Raw genomic sequence first — 23,190 nt, forward strand, 5'->3', positions numbered from 1 at the left:
CCGATGTAAGCAGGCTCCTGCTACTTTAATGCACATGTTTTGGAAATGCTGAAATTGTGCGCCGCCCTATGGGATCAAACCCCAGGCTATAGTGGCACCTCAGCACTGCGATGCAGTGCCTTAGACTCAGGAGGCTGTTTAGATTTTTTGTTGAGATAAGCTTGAGATTGTCATGGCCTAACTGACTCAATAATCAAAAACACATATAGAACATTAGCTTTCTTATTGAATCAGAAAATCAACAGTTATTTATGGTTGTTTATCGAAGTTAACTAGCTAACTCATTGATCCTGCTTTGTAGTATACCCCTCAGGACTACATATTCACTATGGATAAGTCAGAGTGCACAGAAGCATTCCAGGGAATTTTCTCTAGCCAAATTCCCTCACACTCACTACATACTGCATGTGTTTGAAGTTTCTACGTTTATTTGTCACGTGCACAGGATACAGCAGGTGTAAAACAGTACAGTGAAATGCTTACTTGCAAGCTCTTTCCCAAAATGCAGTATTCAACCAAGGTGAGAGAAATAATATAAAGTCATAATATGAAGTGTCTGTATGTCCACTTATGTGCTGTTCCTATGGTGGTAACATTGTATTTTACAACCTCTTAGTTACCACGATTGGAACAGCTCACGTGTGTGTGTGTGTGTGTGTGTCTGTGTCTGCGGTGTGTGTGTGTGCGCGCGTGGGGGAATTTGGCTGAAGAGAATTCCCTGGACTGCTTCTTCTAGAAGAACCCCTCACACCCTGCTCTGGAAGTGCTCCTGTTCTGGTGGTTTCCTGTTCCAGATGCCCAGACCTGCCTCCTGCAGCGAGACAACAAACTTCTGCCTGGCTCTCTGGTAGGCCCCTGCTGCCATCTTAGCTCCACAGTACGTCTTCATGGCCTCCTCCATTGTCTTCTGACAGGTGGCGTCACTCCTAGGCCACACTCGTCCCTCAACCGACCGTGCAGACAGAGTCGTTGTGCTATCTGACATAAGAAAATGGGCCGCCTCTGCATCCAATACGCCTCCTGGCCTGCTCAGCTGAGGAGAGGGAGACTATAAGAAAGGTTTAATAAAATACATCACCCAGAGAGAATAAAAACTAATGAGCCAACATAAACTGCAAACTTCAACAGCTGGGCTATCTCCCCCCATTTAAATTTCACCAAACAAATTAACATTCTGTGGACTTTGCTTTATATTCCCTCTCGCTCTGTCTCTCTCCCTCTCTAAAAAAAACATATTTAATGGTACAGCCAGGATGGATTTTTAGATGACTGTGTTTATTCTTGCATGTGATACTGAGTGCAGGAAGCCTTTTCTGTGGGAAGCTACTCAAATGCTTTTCTAAATAATTATGACTCTGTACTGTCATCAAAATGTAACTGCTGCCATTTGGAACAGTGGAACGCGCTGCCGCATACATATTTAATTTCACGATGGAAATGAAACTGTCCTTTAAAAACATTGTCATAATAATTAGCGTTAGATGGACACAGAGAGATTGATTGCATCTACATTTTAATGAAGATTGGTCTTTTCTACTATCTGCAGTAAACAAATAATGTGTTAATACCTCTTAGTCCTTATATCCAATACATACTGTACAATAGAGCTTCTGCTTGCAGCAAAATGGACGTGTAAATTGTATTGTAAAAAACAGCCCTCAAAGTGTGGATTCAGGCCTCTTTATTTCCAGTGGTCATGTTCGCCAGTGTGAGTTCCAGGTAAATTAATGAGTGTCTCGCAAATGGCACCCTAGTAGTGCACTATGCAGGGAATAGGGTGCCAATTGGGATGCAATCTATAGCTTCCCTGTGCATAACTAACCTGGTGGTGTAGTCTCTCCCAGCGAGTGAAGAGGGATCTCTTGCAGAGTCTGGATGGTGTCCCTGAGTCTTTCCTCCTGCCTGTGGAGACATCCACCACCTCCAGCTCCCCATCTCCAGCACTCCAGTTCACACTGAAGTTGCGGGACTTCCCTGGCTGCAGACCCTCACTGCTGCTGAGGCCTGGAGACCACACAGAGACCAGACTGGGGTCAAGACTCAGGGAGAGCCGAGAGGAGGGGCAGGTACGTACTTAACATGCACTATTCAGATACCACATCATTAGCCAGCATAGAGGCATAACCTTAGTGGAAGAGACAGGACCATGAAAAGCGTCTGGAAGAACGAGCTGTTTGTCCTGGAACAGAGTCACGCTCAGGTAGTCGTCACCATAGGGAACGAGAATGAGAGGAACATCTCCATCAGGCCTCCTTCTAACATTTATCTTTGTCAAGTCTCTAACACTAAGTAGAGTCTACTGCCAAATGAACTGTCTCATGGACATGTAATGTGAACCTAATTATCTGAAGTAACCTCAACTCTTATATCTGGGCGACATACAGCCGAGTAGGAGCCTGTTGCGTCTATAGGAGGAGGGCAGGGGGCGTGACTTACAGCCGAGGAGCAGCCTGTTGCGTCTATAGGAGGAGGGCAAGGGGCGTGACTTACAGCCGAGGAGCAGCCTGTTGCGTCTATAGGAGGAGGGCAGGGGGCGTGACTTACAGCCGAGGAGCAGCCTGTTGCGTCTATAGGAGGAGGGCAGGGGGCGTGACTTACAGCCGAGGAGGAGCCTGTTGTGTCTATAGGAGGAGGGCAGGGGGCGTGACTTACAGCCGAGGAGCAGCCTGTTGCGTCTATAGGAGGAGGGCAGGGGGCGTGACTTACAGCCGAGGAGGAGCCTGTTGTGTCTATAGGAGGAGGGCAGGGGGCGTGACTTACAGCCGAGGAGCAGCCTGTTGCGTCTATAGGAGGAGGGCAGAGGGGCGATGTGCCCCATGCGTCGTGCCATGGTCCTTCCCAGGTGACCCGTGTGGCACAGGCTGCCCACTGTGAGGCTGTGGAGGTACACCGGCTCCACCAGGTGAGACAGGAGAGAGCCCTGAAGACCTAGAATATTCCACCTGGAGACACAAACAATGAGGCTAGAGACCAAGCAGGACTAGGGCCCTGGTCAAAAGTAGTGCACTATATAGGGAAAATGGTGTCATTTGAGATGCAAGCCTGGAACATTCCCATTGGAACAAAGGAGGAAAGACAAGCCCCCTTTATACAGTATGTTATACTTTTGTGACTCAGTAGAAAAGTTGTCACTGTCTATCTGGAGCTCACCTGGCAATTTTATCTGTGCAGGACATGGTGACGGGAGGTTCCCTCGACAACCCCCTGTCCCATTTCTGATTGGCTCTCCGTGCGCTGACAGGAAGTGTACCCTCGCCGCCTTCCATCTTCATCCTCAGATGGCAGCGCAACTTCCTCACAAATCTATACCCGCTGTGGTCTGGGAGAGGAGACAGCTGATATAATGCTACGTTTCTCTACCAAGCACAGTACAGACAGGTGGTCTTAATGTAACTGTGCATTCCGCATAATTCAGTCTTGTTGACTGTGAGTATGAGTTAAATAAAATCAATAATCAAATGTCGACATTTCTTACGTGTAGCTGTGATCTCGTAGGGGCAGTTGAGGCGTGCGTCCCCGCAGGGAGATGAACTCACATACATATGGAACAGAATACCATCTCTCAGTCTGTACCCAGACTCTTTGTCTCGCACAAAAATCGACTGCTCCAAACTGTCTGGCCGGTTGCTAAACAAGAAAATGATGTTGTTCAAATCATTTTGAGTATGAACTTTTACAAAAGTGGTAACGCGTAGCCAGGGGCCTTAATTTGATATAATAGCCTAGCTCAACACCAGCAATTTAAAATAGGCTACTAAAATCATTCCAATCCTGATTAAAAAGCAAATGCAGTGTAGCAGAATTAGGGGCTGATTTTAGGACCATTCGGATGCCTGGGAGCGGGAGGGAAGGCTGTTTTTGATATATGGAGTATGCATCGACACTACTGCAGGGAACGGGACTCGCAACTTTGCCGCAGCTGGATTGAAGTGGGGTATTTCTAGGGAATCTCGCAGGGAACACCCCCCCAGCCCCCTTGTCACTTTGTCTTACCCTAGGTTTAGCTGACATGCACCCCTGCGTGTAGCCTAATCACCCAAATAAATATATTTTTAGATGAAAAGGGATTTGTACTAGAGGTGATTTTGGAGTGATGGTGCAGGGGCATAACATAACAGTGGCTCTTTTTAAAATGGCACCAAAACATCAGCGCAGATAGGTAATAGCTGATATTACATTGTTCACCTGTAACTTCAATTCAAAGGTATAAAAGCAAAGATTCTTCAACTTCATCCTCAGGGCTGAGGCTTTGTGGTGTGTCCCAAATTACACCCTATTCCCTTTATAGTGCACTATCTTTAACCAGAGCCCAGGGCCCTAATCAAAAGTAGTTCACGATATAGGGAATAGGGTGCCAGTTGGAACGCAGACCCTTGTTTACAGATACAGTGTATGACAGTATATACACAGTATATTACCAGAGGAAGAGCTCCAGTTGGGCGTAGAGGAAGCGGAGGAAAGCCCTCCTGGTGGTGACCTCAGCATGGCAGTCATTAACCGCCCGTCCCTGGTCACTGACAAACTCTCCACTGATACACTTGGTCCCTGTCCCCAGAGACACCACCTGGGCTCGCCTCAGATCAAAACCTGACCACAATAGGAGACAAAAGGTCCTCTTACTAACCAACAACAAACAAAAATCAGGCACAGTACACCTACAAAATAGATTTGGGAGTATCCAAATGAGACCCTATTCCCTATATAGTGCACTGTTTTTTTGTTTGACTTATTTGGACCCTATGGGGCCTGGCCAAAAGTAGTGCACTACATAGGGAATAGAATAGGGTGACATTTGGGATGCATCCCAACTCTTGTTTTTTTGGATATCAGTTACAGTAATTTGGCCTCAGACACAGGAACTCTCTCTACAAAGAACTTCATCTAATTAAATTATTCCTGTAATAGACTAAGATGGCAAAATAAAATAAATGTATTCTGAATAAAAATTACTCTAACAGGACAGAATATATTGCACCAGTCTCCTACTATGTTGTTGTCTTGTTAAAGCACCTCATGAAATATTTACAAAGACGTAATGACAGTCTTATCTCATCAATGGTAGTGGTATAAAGCTGCATCTTGTGTTGCAGAGCAACTGCTTCTTTTCTTGTGAGGTATTCTATATGAATGAGCTTTCACTGCCCTTTGGGGCGGCATTACCTGGGAAGCACTGTGCCCATAGAAATAAAATGAATAGAAAGTCATTCATTCTAATTCTATGTTTGTGCCCACTTTCTCATCTTAGGTATTCTCTTAGATCCAAGGAGCTCTACTGTTTTTGAATGAGAGTTTCCCATGCTGGCTTCAACTGAAGTCACTTGTGTGCACTCCCAGTCGACTGGCTTACTGTTCTCTATACAGACCTATATTCAGAGGCATTTGATTAATTTACAACTTCTGCTGATATCTACAGTTGCATAGTGGGAGATGCACCATTTATTTTTAAAATGGACTTGTTAAATATTTTAAAAGTCAATGAAATGTGTCATCATGGTTGCATCCCAAATGGCACCCTATTTCCTACATAGTGCACTACTTTTGACCAGAGCGTTAAAAGTAGTGCACTATGTAAATATATGGAATAGGGTGCCATTTGGACGCAGCCCATAGCCATAGCCTACCTCTGGTCATTACGATGCCTGCCAGTACTTTGTGACGTCTGTGCGACTGGGAGGTAGTGCAGCAACAGTCAGCCAGCTCACTGTATTTCTCTCTCACCAAGTGGAAGATATACTCTGCAAAGCACTGTTATCACACAAGTGGATGGATCACTGACAAATCAAACAGACAGCGGCCAAGATAACAGCTATGTTCACATCCACATAAAAAGATAGCAGCGCAAACAAACATTTACCTACCAAAACAACCAGATAATAGTTGACATTATCCCATATGGGCTTTGGTCAAAAGTAGTGCATTATATAGGGAATAGGGTACCAGGGAATAGGGTACCATTTAGGACGCACCCTGTGACAGTGCTTTCAATAAATCTGACAGAGGTTTCTTCTTTGTCAACTCTCCCTGAGACATACAGTATTAAATGAGCATTATATTGTAAGTATATCTTGGAATAATGAGATATTGACAATATTTAGTAGCTAGTTAATTAACAAAAATATTTAATAGGGTAACTCCTCCACTTAATTTACATAATACATACAATGCATAATTCAAGTTATCATCCCACCCATCCCCTGATATCAAGCTTGGAGAGATGAAAGGAACTGAAAAAATATGTTGTCTAAATGGTGATGGCACAAGGTCATGTGTAATGATTCGTAATGAGCGTGTTAAATAATTATCTGTCAGATTAATATGCTCTTCACACCTCCTCCGCTCTTAATTTCAATCTCCTTCAGTCTGGGGCTCCTCCTTGATCACTAATAGGCTGTGATGATACTGTTCATTAAGGTGTCTAGCTAGATGCCTGACTCTGAAACACTTTGTGGAGAGAGGGATAGGGATCTGTCTGATGAATTACCCAGAATGTGTCCATTTCTTCATTCATTTTTCCTAGATTCCTTAGATTCTCTCTCCTCACCTCCTCAAATTGGAGAAGAAGTTCAGAAGGGAGGAATTTTAGATATTCTCCTCCAATAAATTTGAGAAAAAGATGAGGAGATAGGATGCAAGGAATCAAGGAAAGACTATTTGAGATAGTGCCAGTCTGTCTGCTAGTAACCAACCAAGACCCTATGTCTTGTGGACAAACTCTCCATCAGCCATGGATGGTAAAGCCTGCCTGCCTTTCCAATGACATGTCAGACTCATGGAACTAAACTTGTGGAACAAATCCTCTTACATTCTGAAAGCACCCACATGAGTAAATACTACAGTTTACTATAGAATACTACACTACTTACTATGTCATTCTGTAATAAATTGTAGTATACTGTAGAATTCTATAGTACACACTGAAGTATCCCTCGATCATGTGTAGTACTTACAGTGAGGGAAAAAAGTATTTGATCCCCTGCTGATTTTGTACGTTTGCCCACTGACAAAGAAATGATCAGTCTATCATTTTAATGGTAGGTTTATTTGAACAGTGAGAGACAGAATAACAACAACAAAAATCCAGAAAAACGCATGTAAAAAAAATTTATACATTGATTTCCATTTTAATGAGGGAAATAAGTATTTGACCCCCTCTCAATCAGAAAGATTTCTGGCTCCCAGGTGTCTTTTATACAGGTAACGAGCTGAGATTAGGAGCACACTCTTAAAGGGAGTGCTCCTAATTTCAGTTTGTTACCTGTATAAAAGACACCTGTCCACAGAAGCAATCAATCAATCAGATTCCAAACTCTCCACCATGGCCAAGACCAAAGAGCTCTCCAAGGATGTCAGGGACAAGATTGTAGACCTACACAAGGCTGGAATGGGCTACAAGACCATCGCCAAGCAGCTTGGTGAGAAGGTGACAACAGTTGGTGCGATTATTCGCAAATGGAAGAAACACAAAAGAACTGTCAATCTCCCTCGGCCTGGGTCTCCATGCAAGATCTCACCTCGTGGAGTTGCAATGATCATGAGAACGGTGAGGAATCAGCCCAGAACTACACGGGAGGATCTTGTCAATGATCTCAAGGCAGCTGGGACCATAGTCACCAAGAAAACAATTGGTAACACATTACGCCGTGAAGGACTGAAATCCTGCAGCGCCCGCAAGGTCCCCCTGCTCAAGAAAGCACATATACAGGCCTGTCTGAAGTTTGCCAATGAACATCTGAATGATTCAGAGGAGAACTGGGTGAAAGTGTTGTGGTCAGATGAGACCAAAATGGAGCTCTTTGGCATCAACTCAACTCGCTGTGTTTGGAGGAGGAGGAATGCTGCCTATGACCCTAAGAACACCATCCCCATCGAGGTGGAAACATTATGCTTTGGGGGTGTTTTTCTGCTAAGGGGACAGGACAACTTCACCGCATCAAAGGGACGATGGCCGGGGCCTTGTACCGTCAAATCTTGGGTGAGAACCTCCTTCCCTCAGCCAGGGCATTGAAAATGGGTCGTGGATGGGTATTCCAGCATGACAATGACCCAAAACACACGGCCAAGGCAACAAAGGAGTGGCTCAAGAAGAGGCACATTAAGGTCCTGGAGTGGCCTAGCCAGTCTCCAGACCTTAATCCCATAGAAAATCTGTGGAGGGAGCTGAAGGTTCGAGTTGCCATACGTCAGCCTCGAAACCTTAATGACTTGGAGAAGATCTGCAAAGAGGAGTGGGACAAAATCCCTCCTGAAATGTGTGCAAACCTGGTGGCCAACTACAAGAAACGTCTGACCTCTGTGATTGCCAACAAGGGTTTTGCCACCAAGTACTAAGTCATGTTTTGCAGAGGGGTCAAATACTTATTTCCCTCATTAAAATGCAAATCCATTTATAGAAATGTTGACATGCGTTTTTCTGGATTTTTTTGTTGTTATTCTGTCTCTCACTGTTCAAATAAACCTACCATTAAAATTATAGACTGATCATTTCTTTGTCAGTGGGCAAACGTACAAAATCAGCAGGGGATCAAATACTTTTTTTCCTCACTGTACTACAGATTGTTGTAGTAGTATAATACTACAGTAAATACTACAGTATTATCCGCTAAAGAAAACACTGTAGTAAATACTACAGTAATGTCTGCAAAAACACTAGAGTCTGCAAAAATGTTGCTATTTTTGTATCCTCAAGGAGAAAGCCTCCACTTCTATGTCTAAGATAATTTAAAAAACACTATAGTAGATACTACAGTAATGTCTGTAAAAACACTACATTAAATACTACAGTATTTTACAGTCAGCAAAAACACTACAATAGACTACAATATGCAGAAACACTACATTAATTACTTTAGTATATACTACAGTTCTTTTACGACAGTATTTATACTATAGTTAACTGTAAATACTACAGTAAATATTACAGTATTCACTGTAGTGTTTCTGTGGATTTCAGGCCGCAAAAACACTACAGTGAATACTACAGTAAAGTCTGCAAAAACACTATGGTGAAAACTATAGTATTTATAACATAGTATTTTTTTATGTGGGCATAGCAGCTAAAGATGACAAGAGGTGCAGCTGTTCTGAGGCCAGACAGCCATAACAGGGTTATTTAGCTGCTGTGGTTTGGCATGCAGGCCAGGACAGCGTTAGTCCTTAGGCTCCTGGACATGGAAGGCATATTGATACGATACACTCCATTTGGTGGAGGTCAGCGCACCTCATACAAATTCAGTAGGACCATTTAAAGGATGGGATGTATGCCCATGCTGCAGCTATAGAGACAAAGGACAGGACATGTTCAATAACCCTGTTCAACCTGGGCACTTCAATGAGGATGTGAATGAAATAGAGGAATAAAAAATGTAATGCATTGTGATTGTTATATCCAACTTACAGCAAATTGAAACACTGCATCTCAACATTATCTTTGTTTTAGAAAAGACTGAATATCAGTCAAAATGTAATAGACAGGCTTGACACCGATTCCAAAATGGCTTGAGATGAACAATTCTATCTCTCCATAGCAACACAGAATTGTAGAATTTCCCTTCCAGCTCAGAACCCTTAAAGGGATACTTCGGGATTTTGGCAATGAGGCCCTTTATCTACTACCCCAGAGTCAGATGAACTTGTGGATATCATTTGTATGTCTCTGCTTCCATTATGAAGGAAGTTAGAGGTCGTTTTGCGAGCCAATGTTAACTAGTGTTAGCGTAATGACAGGAAGTCTATTGGTATCTACTAGTTAATCTGACTCTGGGGAAGTAGATAAAGGGCCTCATTGCCAAAATCCCGAAGTATCCCTTTAAGTTAGTAATGGTACTCACCTGAGGTAGCTGTGAGCTCTTGGCCCAGCTGGCAGTATTGCTGATGCTCCTCTCAGGCCCCAGACTGATGTTAAACAGGTCCTGTAGGGCTGAGGCTGCTGCCTGGGCTTTAGCCAGCCTCTGACTGCGCCCACAGCCCTCAAATACCCTTCCATCCACCCGTACTGCCATCACAAAGCTCCTGATCGGCCTGCCTCTCACGTTCTCTGTCAGGCAGACGTACCTCAGGCCTGGCCTTAACTCATTGAGCAGAGCCACGGGCCTCAGTTCCCTGACGATAGAGGAACCGATCCTCTGTCTCTTCTGATTGGCTGAGGACATCAGGTCAAGAGTCAGGCGCACTAGTCTCCCATGGTTACAGATACTGGAGAGCAACTCCTGTCCCTTTTCCACTGTCCTGTGGAGTTGTCCTTGGGCTGGTGGCTCCTCAAACTGCAACTCCTTTCCCCCTGTTCTGTGATAAAGGATTTGGTCTTCCTGTACTTCTGGCTCAAACTCCTTGAAGAGCGTGTCGGGGACGAGATCGGCCTGATCTGAGGTGAAGTCTGTTGGTGCTGTGGTGTTGATGAAGTTGAGGTTTCCCATGGTGATGTGAGCCTGAGGGGCGTTGGGGAACTGGATGAAGGACCTAAGAGCCAGCTCTGCTGCCCTCATCTTAGCCTTCTTCTTGGTGGGGCCTCGGCCCTCGAACCTGAGACCGTTCACCTCTACTCCTACAGCGAACACAGGGGCGTGAACTGGCCCTGTCTGAGACACTATCTCATACTGTAGACCTGGTCTCAGCTCATTCAACTGCACCAGGGCGTTCTTCTTTGTGACAGACCAGGAAGTCATCATTGTCTTCTGACAGGTGGCGTCACTCCCACACGATGCTCGTCCCCCAACCGACCGTGCAGACGGAGTCATCGCGTTATCTGACGTAAGACAATGGGCCGTCCTCTTACAGATCAACTGGAGCTCGTAGAGAAGCCTGTCTTTTCCTTCCACCAATGGCTGCTTCCTCTGTAGAGCAGTAGTCCTGGAGAGCCCTCTGGAGATGTCAGTGTAAAGAGCTGATGGATGATGTGCAGGTAGCATGGTACAGTCCACTGTCGTCTTTCTTTTGGAGATGTCAGTGCAAAGAGCTGATGATGGATGATATCCAGGTTGTAGTATGTTGGAATAGTCCACTTGGTTTCTGCTGTCGCGGTTCTCCTTCACCTCAACGCTACTGGTACCTGTTCCTCAATCAAGACCAGAACAAACATAGTTGAGGAAACTTTAATGACATTTCACATTTTGTTGATGAGATTTTCAAGAAAAGGAAACTACAACACATGGGAGAACTTAGCAAAAGGTGTAAATTGAAAGTATAAACTGATAAATTGCTGGTGTGCTACTGAGTGAATAGCATGGAAAGGGAAATATATACATAAATTACTTGAAGTGTCTCCATGGTCTCTTGATGTTGTTGTCCCAGTATCTCTAAACTTCATGGGGCCGATGAAGGATGACAACATACTGGTTCTCTCTGAAACACAACAACAGAGACAGACAGTTACTGGGGAATCCACACAAAACATGACAAAACCCCAGATATGTTAACCCACATAACAGTATATTACGTCACCATTATGTCATCTCCAAAATATTTTGTGCCATGATGGAAGAGGGTTAGATATAGATTCATATAATCTACATATGAAATACATCTACTGTATGATCTATATTGAGCTCTATATATTCAGAGACAAAATATTACTTCCAGAAATAATACAATGAAAGTAATGAAATGGAAAAGAAGTAAACACTTTTATGATAATAATGCAAACCTAATGTGTAAATCTGAATGTCCATTAGAATGATGCTGGCTGAAGGGATTGAGAGAAAATAAACAACGGTTTAGAGCCAACTGGAGTAATTGAAAGGTGAGGCTGATAAGACCAGAGGATTTCACACAGGGGCTGCGTCCCATTTAATGGAATCCATTAAGACAAATCAGCAAATCGAACTAGTTTTATGTAGCCTAGTTGTCTCCTAAATGTTTACAGAGTGTATGGACAGCCAAGTAGTTTATTTATATGTTTTATCAATGATTTTCTGCTAATAGACGAACTGTCAATCTATTCACAATTCTTTTGAGCAGTTGTATTATCTTACCAGATAGAAGGAAGCATAGCATGCTGAAGACAATTGTGGGTCACCTTAGTGACCTATAGTTCAAAGCAATGAATTTTAAAGTAAAAAAAAAAAAGAGGTCCATTGTCCACTGTATATATATTGTACGTACATGTATTATATTGATGTGTATTATAATATTGAATCTGGAATGTTCTCAAATTCTTTTCACTTCTTTAGATGGACAGCATTGGTGACTGCTGTAGCTACCATCAGCTATAAACTATCCAAGAAGTTCAGCATGTTCTTGCCCTTGAGGAAAGACAGTACGCATTAGAGAAATTCACACAAAACATTTTAAATTATGCTTAGCAAATGAGATTATCCAAAGCTGTCAGGCCTCACACATTGGATGGGAAGCGGGCGCTTTTCACTTTCCTTGCCATGCTTAATTTCATTATTATATTAAACATGCTTCATTAACAATGACGGGATTAACCAAGTTTGCCTCTGGAGTTTTAAATGAATCAAACTGGAATATGATGATGTGATAGAAGATTTTACCCTTAACATGTAATGTACATAATGTGATTCGCCAATGAAGCCTCGGGTTTGGGGAGCTGTGATCGTGTGATGATAAATTATGAAAAGTGTAAACAGTGCCCTACAGTAGGACAAATAGTGTCATTTCATTAGGTTGAGAAGGCAATGCATGGGAGAAAGAAATATGTCAACTCAGCCTCATAGCTATAACTATATATAACAACGAGGGGACTGTCACAAGATGATAATAATAGGGGATCCTGTCTCCAGAGATATCTGAGATAGTGGTAGGCCTAGATGTTTGACAGGTGGAGGAAAGCTGCAACTTCAAATCAAACTTACTTCCTTCCACAAACAAGTTATGGTGAAGAACGACTGATATGCCTCTACTTCAAGATGGTAAGGGACCTTACTTACCTTCCAGAGTACAGTGTCTTTGAGGTATTGTATTACGCAGCAGGGAAATGTTTCATTAGAAATATGACTGTTTGTCTTGCGTTCACCGTACTGTATTTAGTGTATTCAATATTGTATACTGTATTTAACAGCATTAAGCTTAAACTCTTACAGATAGCTTATACAGCTTCGGCCTTGTTTCCTGTGAGGGTATAGTCAGATTAACCTAAATTCAATCTAAAGGCACAGTCTAATGCACATCTTGCTAATGCACATGTAATCCACCTAGAATGGGGATGAGCTAAATGCCTAGGCTACTGTCAGCTTGTAATATTACTGGTTGTATCTAGTCTTCATGCTAACCCTCACATTCTTTATAATTCAGGCTAGTGTTCTATCTAGCATCTTTGGCTTTCAAACTGACAAACTGGTGCTTCTTTTAAGTAAGCATTCTCTTCTATCAAGTCAGTTAATAATGCTGCTAGGTGGTGGTGAGGCAGCAGGTAAATCCCAGTGAAATTGGTGTCTCTGGGTTCAGCGTCCACAGCCCAGACCATCCCACAGCACTGCTGCACCAGTAATGTAACAACCCAGACCATCCCACAGCACTGCTGCACCAGTAATGTAACAACCCAGACCATCCCACAGCACTGCTGCACCAGTAATGTAACAACCCAGACCATCCCACAGCACTGCTGCACCAGTAATGTAACAACCCAGACCATCCCACAGCACTGCTGCACCAGTAATGTAACAACCCAGACCATCCCACAGCACTGCTGCACCAGTAATGTAACAACCCAGACCATCCCACAGCACTGCTGCACCAGTAATGTAACAACCCAGACCATCCCACAGCACTGCTGCACCAGTAATGTAACAACCCAGACCATCCCACAGCACTGCTGCACCAGTAATGTAACAACCCAGACCATCCCACAGCACTGCTGCACCAGTAATGTAACAACCCAGACCATCCCACAGCACTGCTGCACCAGTAATGTAACAACCCAGACCATCCCACAGCACTGCTGCACCAGTAATGTAACAACCCAGACCATCCCACAGCACTGCTGCACCAGTAATGTAACAACCCAGACCATCCCACAGCACTGCTGCACCAGTAATGTAACAACCCAGACCATCCCACAGCACTGCTGCACCAGTAATGTAACAACCCAGACCATCCCACAGCACTGCTGCACCAGTAATGTAACAACCCAGACCATCCCACAGCACTGCTGCACCAGTAATGTAACAACCCAGACCATCCCACAGCACTGCTGCACCAGTAATGTAACAACCCAGACCATCCCACAGCACTGCTGCACCAGTAATGTGTTAAACGTCACTGTGGGACTACAGGGGAATATTCTGAGGATAGGACCCTGGATGAATAATGGACAATACCATAGTCCAAGAAGAAGGTATTTTATACAAATAAAATAAAAAAATCTGCTTAGAGTGGGAGAACCCTCTGTAGTACTGGTGACTGTACTGGTTCATGATGATAGCATCACGTCTTTGTCTTATTCACACTATGAAAACACTTACCTATCACTACCTACAGATGTAGGATCTTAATTTTACCTATATTGTCACAGCAAAAGAATCCTGCAGCAACAGGATTTTAAGGTTTAGTCCAGGGATCATCAAATATATTCAGCCGCAGGACAATTCTTTTCTTGAGCGGATGCTCGGGGGGCTGGAACATAATTACAAATAATTTGTAGACTGCAAATTGACTGCAAGAAGCCAAAATATATATAATATTTGACTAAAACAGTCATTTTCAACCTTGCTTACATTGGTATACCATCACGTGTCTCCCTATTATGCGTGGGAATACTTGAGAACAGATTTCATAAATTAAAATCACTTGCTGATTTCCTTCCTTGCTCAGAAAACGGGCCGAATTTGGCTGCCAGTTGGGCACCCTGGTTTAGTCCACAATGTTGCTTGATCGGAGTTAGGCTATTAGCTGGCCAAAAGTAGGCAACATGAAAGTGCAATACTGTTAATATAACCATGTCTTAGTGTGGGTTTTCAGTGAATCTATGTAAATCACGAAGCTCATCTGCACAGGAAAATTCTCAGCAACGAAAGTGATCAAATGAAGATCTTACACCTGTATTTCAGTGTACAGTTCAATGCCAGTTTGACTTATCATTTTGCTGCCTCACTTCTTACAAACCAATACAAATAATCGCAGCAGTTGTTTTTTTGTTGAACCTGTAGACATCGACTTGGATGCCATTCTCATTCAGTTCAGACACATGGAGAGTAGAAAGGCCATGGTTATATCCAAAATGGCACACTATTCCCTATTTAGTGCACTACTTTATGGGTCCTGGTCAAAAGTAATACACTAAAATGGAATAGGGTGCCATTTGGGACACATACATTTTGTGGCTCAGTTGACTAATCTTTGCCAGACCCTGATTGCCAGTTCTGTTGGGGAGATAAGGATACCTCCTGGACCTCTTTTTAAGAGGTTGAGCAAATAACTCATTTCATCTCATAGTGGACACTCCACCTCTTGGCTAAATGCATCGTTTGAGCTGATTGGCTGACCAGAAAAAATCCACTGAGCTTTTCCAAAAAGATTTTCAGGAAAACATTGGACTAACTTCTCATTATATGAAAAATGTATACTGTCATAAAGTAATCAATATAAAAGTTAATTTACATGTTTTGATATCTCACTGGTGCCAGTTATAACATCAAAGAGAAACATACAGACACATGACTTTACTTTGCACAAACATCGATACCGGGGTTTATATGTCTATTTTAAAATTGGCATATTTGCACTGTCATCATCTTTTCAAATTAAGTCTGCTGAGGCCAACATGGTTTCAATAAAATAAAATACAATCAAATTGTATTTCTCACATGCGCCAAATACAACAGGTGTAGACCTTACAGTGAAATGCTTACTTACAAGCCCTTAACCAACAATGCAGTTTTAAGAAAAATAAGTGTTAAGTAACAAATAGATAAGTAAAAAATAAAAATAATGAAAGAGCAGCAGTAAAATACATTTACATTTTAGTCATTTAGCAGACGCTCTTATCCAGAGCGACTTACAGTTAGTGAATACATCATTTTTTTTATACTGGCCCCCTGTGGGAATCGAACCCACAACCCTGGCGTTGCAAACACCATGCTCTATCAACTGAGCTACATCCCTGCCGGCCATTCCCACCCCTACCCTGGACGACGCTGGGCCAATTGTGCGCCGCCCATGAGTCTCCCGGTCGCGGCCGGCTGCGACAGAGCCTGGATTCGAACCAGGATCTCTAGTGGCACAGTTAGCACTGCGATGCAGTGCCTTAGACCACTGCGCCACTCAGGAGTTGCAAATAACAGTAGGGAGGCTATATACAGGGGGTACCGGTACAGAGTCAATGTGCGGGGGCACAGGTTAGTCGAGGTAATTGAGGTAGTGTATGTATACAGTGCATACAGTGCCTTCGGAAAATATTCAGACCCCTTGACTTTTTCCACATTTTGTTAGGTTACAGCCTTATTCTAAAATTGATTTAAATTGTTTTTTCCCCTCATCAATCTACACACAATACCCCATAATGACAAAGCAAAAACAGGTTTTTAGAAATGTTTGCTAATTTATAAAAATATAAAAAATAATGAAATATCACATTTACATAAGTATTCAGACCAGTTTACTCAGTACTTTGTTGAAGCACCTTTGGCAGCGATTACAGCCTCGGGTCTTCTTGGGTATGGCGCTACAAGCTTGGCGCACCTGTATTTGGGGAGTTTCTCCCATTCTTCTCTGCAGATCCTCTCAAGCTCTGTCAGGTTGGATGGGGAGCATTGCTGCATAGCTATTTTCAGGTCTCTCCAAAGATGTTCGATCGGGTTCAAGTCCGGGCTCTGGCTGGGCCACTCAAGGACATTCAGAGACTTGTCCTTCGCCCAAGTCTGAGGTCCTGAGCGCTCTGGAGCAGGTTTTCATCAAGGATCTCTCTGTACTTTGCTCCGTTCATCTTTGCCTCGATCCTGACTAGTCTCCCAGTCCCTGCCGCTGAAAAACATATAATAATATAATATAATATGCCATTTAGCAGACGCTTTTATCCAAAGCGACTTACAGTCAACATCCCCACAGCATGATGCTGCTACCACCATGTTTCACCGTAGTAATGGTGCCAGGTTTTCTCCAGACATGGCGCTTGGCATTCAGGCCAAAGAGTTCAATCTTGGTTTCATCAGACCAGAGAATCTTGTTTCTCATGGTCTGAGAGTCTTTAGGTGCCTTTTGGCAAACTCCAAGCGGGCTGTCATGTGCCTTTTACTGAGGAGTGGCTTCCGTCTGGCCACTCTACCATAAAGGCCTGATTGGTGGAGTGCTGTAGAGATGGTTGTCCTTCTGGAAGGTTCTCCCATCTCCACAGATGAACTAACTCTAGAGCTCTGTCAGAGTGACCATCGGGTTCTTGGTCACCTCCCTGACCAAGGCCCTTCTCCCCCAACTGCTCAGTTTGACCGGGCGGCCAGCTCTAGGAAGAGTCTTGGTGGTTCCAAACTTCTTCCATTTAAGAATGATGGAGGCCACTGTGTTCTTGGGGACCTTCAATGCTGCAGAAATGTTTTGGTACCCTTCCCTAGATCTGTGCCTCGACACAATCCTGTCTCGGAGCTCTACAGACAATTCCTTCAACCTCATGGCTTGGTTTTTGCTCTGACATGCACTGTCAACTGTGGGACCTTATATAGACAGGTGTGTGCCTTTCCAAATCATGTCCAATCAATTGAATTTACCACAGGTGGACTCCAATCAAATTGTAGAAACATCTCAAGGATGATCAATGGAAACAGGATGCATCTGAGCTCAATTTCAAGTCTCATAGCAAAGGGTCTGAATACTTATGTAAATAAGGTATTTCTGTTTTTGTTTTATAAATTAGCTAAAAAAAAAAATTGCTTTGTCATTATGGGGTATTGTGTGTAGATTGCTGAGGATTTAAAAAAAATCCATTTTAGAATAAGGCTGTAACGTAATAAATGGTGGAAAAAGTGAAGGGGTCTGAATACTTTCCGAAGGCACTGTACATTACGTTTCCACATTTCAATCCACTTAGTTGATCAAATAAGCCTCACATTTAACGACGACAAATTGGTTATAATTTCTCCTCTGTAGAATTGACCAGCTCAGCAGGGCCAGGTTTGGGTCTTGCTGGGGGAAGGGGAAATGAGGCAAGAAATAAACCACTGCTGCATCCCAAATGGCACCCTATTCCCTATATAGTGCACTACCTTTGACCAGGGCTCATAGGGGATGAAGAGGGGATGGTGGACAAAATGGCCTGGTGGGCGAAAATATAAAGAAATTGAACAAGTCAGTTATCACTACCACCACCACCACCACCAGTGTATTCTGTTCACCAAGGTGGAAATATCCACAGAGTGCTGCACAGATGCTGTTATACTTTCCATTTTGTTCTCTGTATAGGCCTAGTCAATGTGATGGATATGGGGCTCCCTTGCTAAGTGAACAAAATATATATTGTGCTGCAAGAGGTGATATCAGTTAAGCCTTGTTCACATTGGCAGTTTGAAGTGGCTCAAATCCTATTTTCTGCCATATCCGATTCAAATCTGTTATTTTTCCTGCAGTCTGAACAGCCAAAAAGCATATGGAATCTGATATTTCAAGCAAATCTGATTCCTGGCCATGCGACTTGTGTCTGAATGGGCAAATCTGATTAATTTGCACTCAAGTGATTTTTTGACTGCTATTTGGCATATCTTGTTGACAGTTTGACAAGAACATGTGGTAGCTAACTAGCTTGTTAATTGTTTACAAACAAATTAGTGAATGTGCTAGAAAGCTAAATAGTTACCTAGCTAGGCTTGACTGCTGTGGCTAGCCAAAAATGACTTGTTTGGAAAGTTGGATCATCTCATCCTTTGAGGCTTTAAAAGTATTCTTACACTATGATTTTGAACATTCAAATCAACTGGGAAACATCCATGGCAGGCATTGTTGTCTCCTTAGCTTGCTACATAGCTTTTGAGTGTTAGGAATTACCAGCACCACCACCAATCAGCCTACACCACTGTGGACACACCCGTAGTTACTATGACTACTATGGCTGCTGTCTGAACACACACAAATCCGATTTGGTCACTTGTAACATGCTGTTTGAACAGTCAGCATTCCAAAACGGATTTGAAAAACAAAATCAATTTTAACATTAAGGCCTGCAGTGTAAACAAGGTTTTAGAGATTCAGAACCACAGATGGCAGTCAATATTTCATCCAGGACCATGGACAGTGGTGCAATACTCTGATGGCTCGCATACATTAGTATGCGGTAAATTGCGCGTGCCGCTCTGGCCGCCGAGAGTGGTTTGCTTGTGGGTGTGCTGGCAGCATATAGCAGCACGTTCGATTGTGCGTCAATAATTCAGCATAGCAAGTTTGTATGAAGGTCTGGTAATTAAATGGGTAAATAGTTTAATCCATAGTTAAATTTCATGAATTTATTCACAGGTAAATAGTAATATGCCCTAAACCGCTCTGGTGACAACCTTTGCTGCCCTGTTTCCAATCGTCCACATGGCTGGAATAACCTATTCAAGTAAGTAAATACATTTCTAAAATGTAAAAAAAATACGATGTATTATTAGCTAACTAGCTGCAGTGCATGCCAACTTTACATATGGTAAAGCTAGCTAGATAAGTTAATTAAATATCCCCAGCTACCTAACTTCATATTAGCTAGATATCTTGATGCATTTATCATTGGATGATGATTTATTGGCAAAGATGGGTTGATCTGTGGCTGTCTGAAGGGTGGAATTGATGAGTGTTGGAATAATTATATGCACAAATGTACAGTGTAAATGTTGGAGGTCCTCCAATCAGGGGTGAGGGTGGAGATGGGATTATTGTATGTTTTGCGTTTCACTATTTATGTTTTGGTTTCATGCTGTGGTGCGTGTGCTGGTCATGGTAGTTATGGGTGCGCTCAATTCCATGCCCGCCCCGGCGTCGGGCGGGACTTGGTTTTTCCCACACTTGGAAAAACCATTTGGGTCAGGGGCGGGGCCTTGCCTTGCCGGCGTCTCGGGGAGGGTGGGGCGAGCGCATCCACTGACCACAAAAACAAACTCCAACTGCTTTTGTAGGTAGCTAACGTTAGCTAACAGCCATGGAGGAGGGTGAAAGGATAGCAGCCCAACTGTCAAAGTGAGAGAGTAAACTATTCTGGATAGGGCAGGTACTTTTGTGTAGTTCCAGCCCCTAGAAGTGAGGACAGAGATAATAGTAACATGTATGGCCTGTGTCCATAAAATGTATATAGTAAGTATAAGCTGGAAGTAGAGGCCTAAGCATTGTTGTTCACTAGTTTACTCCAATTAGGGAAAGGGTGGTGGGGGTTGGAAAGTAATAAAGGGGAATCTTTTTTTTTTAAAGGATGTGTATGTATGTGTGTGTGTGTGTGTGTATATATATATATATATATATATATATATATATATATATATATAAAACATGGGGGATTGGAAGTGATGCAGACAATTACATTGATGGAAGTTACAATCTATCTGCAATATTAAGCTGATCTACCCCCTATTTTTTTGAAATAATAATAATAATAAAAAAATAAAAACAATAGTAACATAATATTCAGCTGTATAATTTGAGTATAATGCAGTCTGTTTCTTCTGATGATACAGAGAGCTGTGAAAGCCTGTCTGCAGATGAAGAGGTTCCAATGAAGAGCAGTGGTTCTCAGTCCTTGTCCTGGGGAATCAAAGGGGTGCACATTTTTGTTTTTGCCTTTAGCACTACACAGCTGGTTCAAATGATCAACTCATCATCAAGCTTCAAGCGGTATTTATGTATTCATTTGTGATGCTATCCTTGATATGATCCTGCTGTTGTCACATGCTACACATGCATGTGTGTGCACATGCATCTATCCAATGTTATCATGATTTGTTATAAGATATATTATACTTTAGTAATCCACAATGACCTGGTGATGTAAAAGTCTAATAATGACATTATCTTCCATATTCCTTCAAAATGATTGCCTATAGTTACAAGGTTGGGTGACAAGGGCCATCTGGGACTGCCTCCTGGGGGAATTCAGGCATGTGAAGGCTACCTGTGTCCTGCATAACTTCATGAGAATGGACACGAGGACCAGGAGGGGATCTGCAGCTCGCCGCCGTGTGCCAGAGGAGAGGTCTGCTGCTTATGCAGGATGTTTCAAGGATGGGGTCTAACAATGCAGCAAGAGGCAATCCGTGTGCGGGAGATCTTCACCTCCTACTTCTTCGAAAGAGGGTGCTGTTCCCTGGCAACACCATAGAATACAATATGCACAACCAAAGGCTCTTTTAAGAGCCATCCACATTGCAATAAGAGTATTCTTCCATTTACTTAGCTATGTCAACTGCAGTTATTCAATTCCCAGTTTCTCTCCCTTTGATTTCTACTTCTCAGGTGAGGGTGCTGTTTAGGTAATGGTGATGTCTGTACAAAAACAAAACAGGCTATTTTAAGTCACCCATATTGAAAATATGTAGAACAATTAGACACCCTATAACCCACACCTACACACTCATGTATCAATCTGTTTGATGGATTGTGTTGTGCAGTAAGCAGGCTCAGGTGTATAACTGTGGCTCCTTCCACCTTCAAAGAATAGGCAAGAGGGACAACCATGGAGAAGAGTAAGACACTTCATTATTTATATAACTACGCTATATTGTTTGTCCTCGTGTGTCTGTGCATGTTTTTCAGTATAAAGTACTCTGCAGCCACTGAACTGGCTACATAGAGGTCACAGCATGATCAGAGGTGAAAGGTCACTTGGTCGGGTCAACACGAAGTATTATTAAAGAGATGTTTTACATTGAAATACAGATAGAGATGTAGTAGTCCAAGAGTTAATGATCCAATGTCAGTTTTGCATTTCACCTCCTGATGATTATGATGACTGACAGTTTTAGAATAAAAAAAACACAAGGCTTAAACATGCTATCTCTCTCTCTCCATCTGTCTCTCGTCTGCAGGTATGTTTTGATGTGAGAGATTATGCCAACCCCTAGTCCCGTCATCGCAACCTAATAATAATAATAATATTATTCTCCACCTCACCCGCTCTTAAGATAACCTTTGGGCCAACTGGGAGCCCAAAGCTGGTCAGGAGACACCGCTAGAGACAATATTATGTAATTGTGATGAACTGAGAGAATATTAGGGTAGCACTGTGATGAATTAATCATATGCTGCCTTCCCTGCTCCTCTGTTCTTACCACTTTCCCTTTCTGTCTTTTACACCTCTCTCCCCACCTCCTCTTTCCTCCTCTGTTTTTACAATGCACACCAGATGTGCATTGACATACAGATTGAACTTGTATTTATAATATATCATATAATATTGTTTGTCTCTGCATTAACTAACATATTCCTCTCAACTGTACTTTTTTTTTGCATGATTTGGTATGAGGTTATAATTACTTACATTTGCTTCCATCCTAGTATTTTTGTCAGCCATCTTTGCTGAAGAAAGTCTCCAGCCTTGGGTCGCATAGTGTCAAATTCGTCATGGGAACCACTCCATATGATTGGTCATCGCCCAGCGGGCGCAGCTAGTGATTTGCATAAAGTTGGGAAATGTTTAACTCTTTCACCGCTTCCCACGCCACGTTCGTGCCGCCCAACGGTCCTCCGCCCTCTCCACTTCTCATTCCATTGAAAATTAATGGGAAGCGGTGTTTCACCGTGCAGTACCGCGTGCTAGTGTACACGGGGCATGAGAGTACATCAAAACAACTTGCACCAATTCTGAACATTTTTCTCAATCCAGTTGGTCTTGTCACGATCGTCATACGAAGCAGACCAAGGCGCAGCGTGAAATGGGTACATCTTTTATTTCAGTACTTTCAAATACACAAAACAACAAAACGAAACGTGAAGTCCTCGGTCATACACACAAACCAACACGGAACAAGATCCCACAAAAGACAAGTGCACAAAAGGCTGCCTAAGTATGGTTCCCAATCAGAGACAACAAGCAACAGCTGATTCTCGTTGCCTCTGATTGAGAACCACCCCGGCCAACATAGAAACACAATGAACTAGAAACAGAACATAGAACACAAAACATAGACCCTACACACCCTGGCTCAACATATAAGAGTCCCCAGAGCCAGGGCGTGACAGTACCCCCCCCCCCCCAAAAGGCGCGGACTGTGACCGCGCCAACATAAACCCAACAGGGGAGGGGCCGGGTGGGCATTCCGCCTCGGAGGCGGATCCGGCTCCGGGCGAGACAAC

General features: G+C 43.1%; 1 protein-coding gene across 1 annotated transcript in view; it reads right to left on the reverse strand.

Annotated features, from left to right (window-relative positions):
- Positions 1 to 745: 745 nt before the first annotated feature.
- LOC311146263 (double-stranded RNA-specific editase B2-like) overlaps positions 746 to 23,190 on the reverse strand; it is a gene marked incomplete at both ends in the record, with an annotated part of 42,805 nt that continues 20,360 nt past the window's right edge. Inside the window, 9 exons of the mRNA XM_084182759.1 lie at positions 746 to 1,033; positions 1,823 to 2,004; positions 2,707 to 2,942; positions 3,151 to 3,319; positions 3,476 to 3,627; positions 4,419 to 4,587; positions 5,622 to 5,745; positions 9,828 to 11,044; positions 11,248 to 11,337. Coding sequence (XP_084038885.1) covers positions 746 to 1,033; positions 1,823 to 2,004; positions 2,707 to 2,942; positions 3,151 to 3,319; positions 3,476 to 3,627; positions 4,419 to 4,587; positions 5,622 to 5,745; positions 9,828 to 11,044; positions 11,248 to 11,337 — 2,627 coding nt within the window. The remainder of the gene's footprint in view (positions 1,034 to 1,822; positions 2,005 to 2,706; positions 2,943 to 3,150; positions 3,320 to 3,475; positions 3,628 to 4,418; positions 4,588 to 5,621; positions 5,746 to 9,827; positions 11,045 to 11,247; positions 11,338 to 23,190) is intronic.

The sequence above is a fragment of the Coregonus lavaretus genome (genome assembly GCF_964263955.1).
Source record: "Coregonus lavaretus genome assembly, chromosome: 19".
Classification (NCBI taxonomy): domain Eukaryota; kingdom Metazoa; phylum Chordata; class Actinopteri; order Salmoniformes; family Salmonidae; genus Coregonus; species Coregonus lavaretus.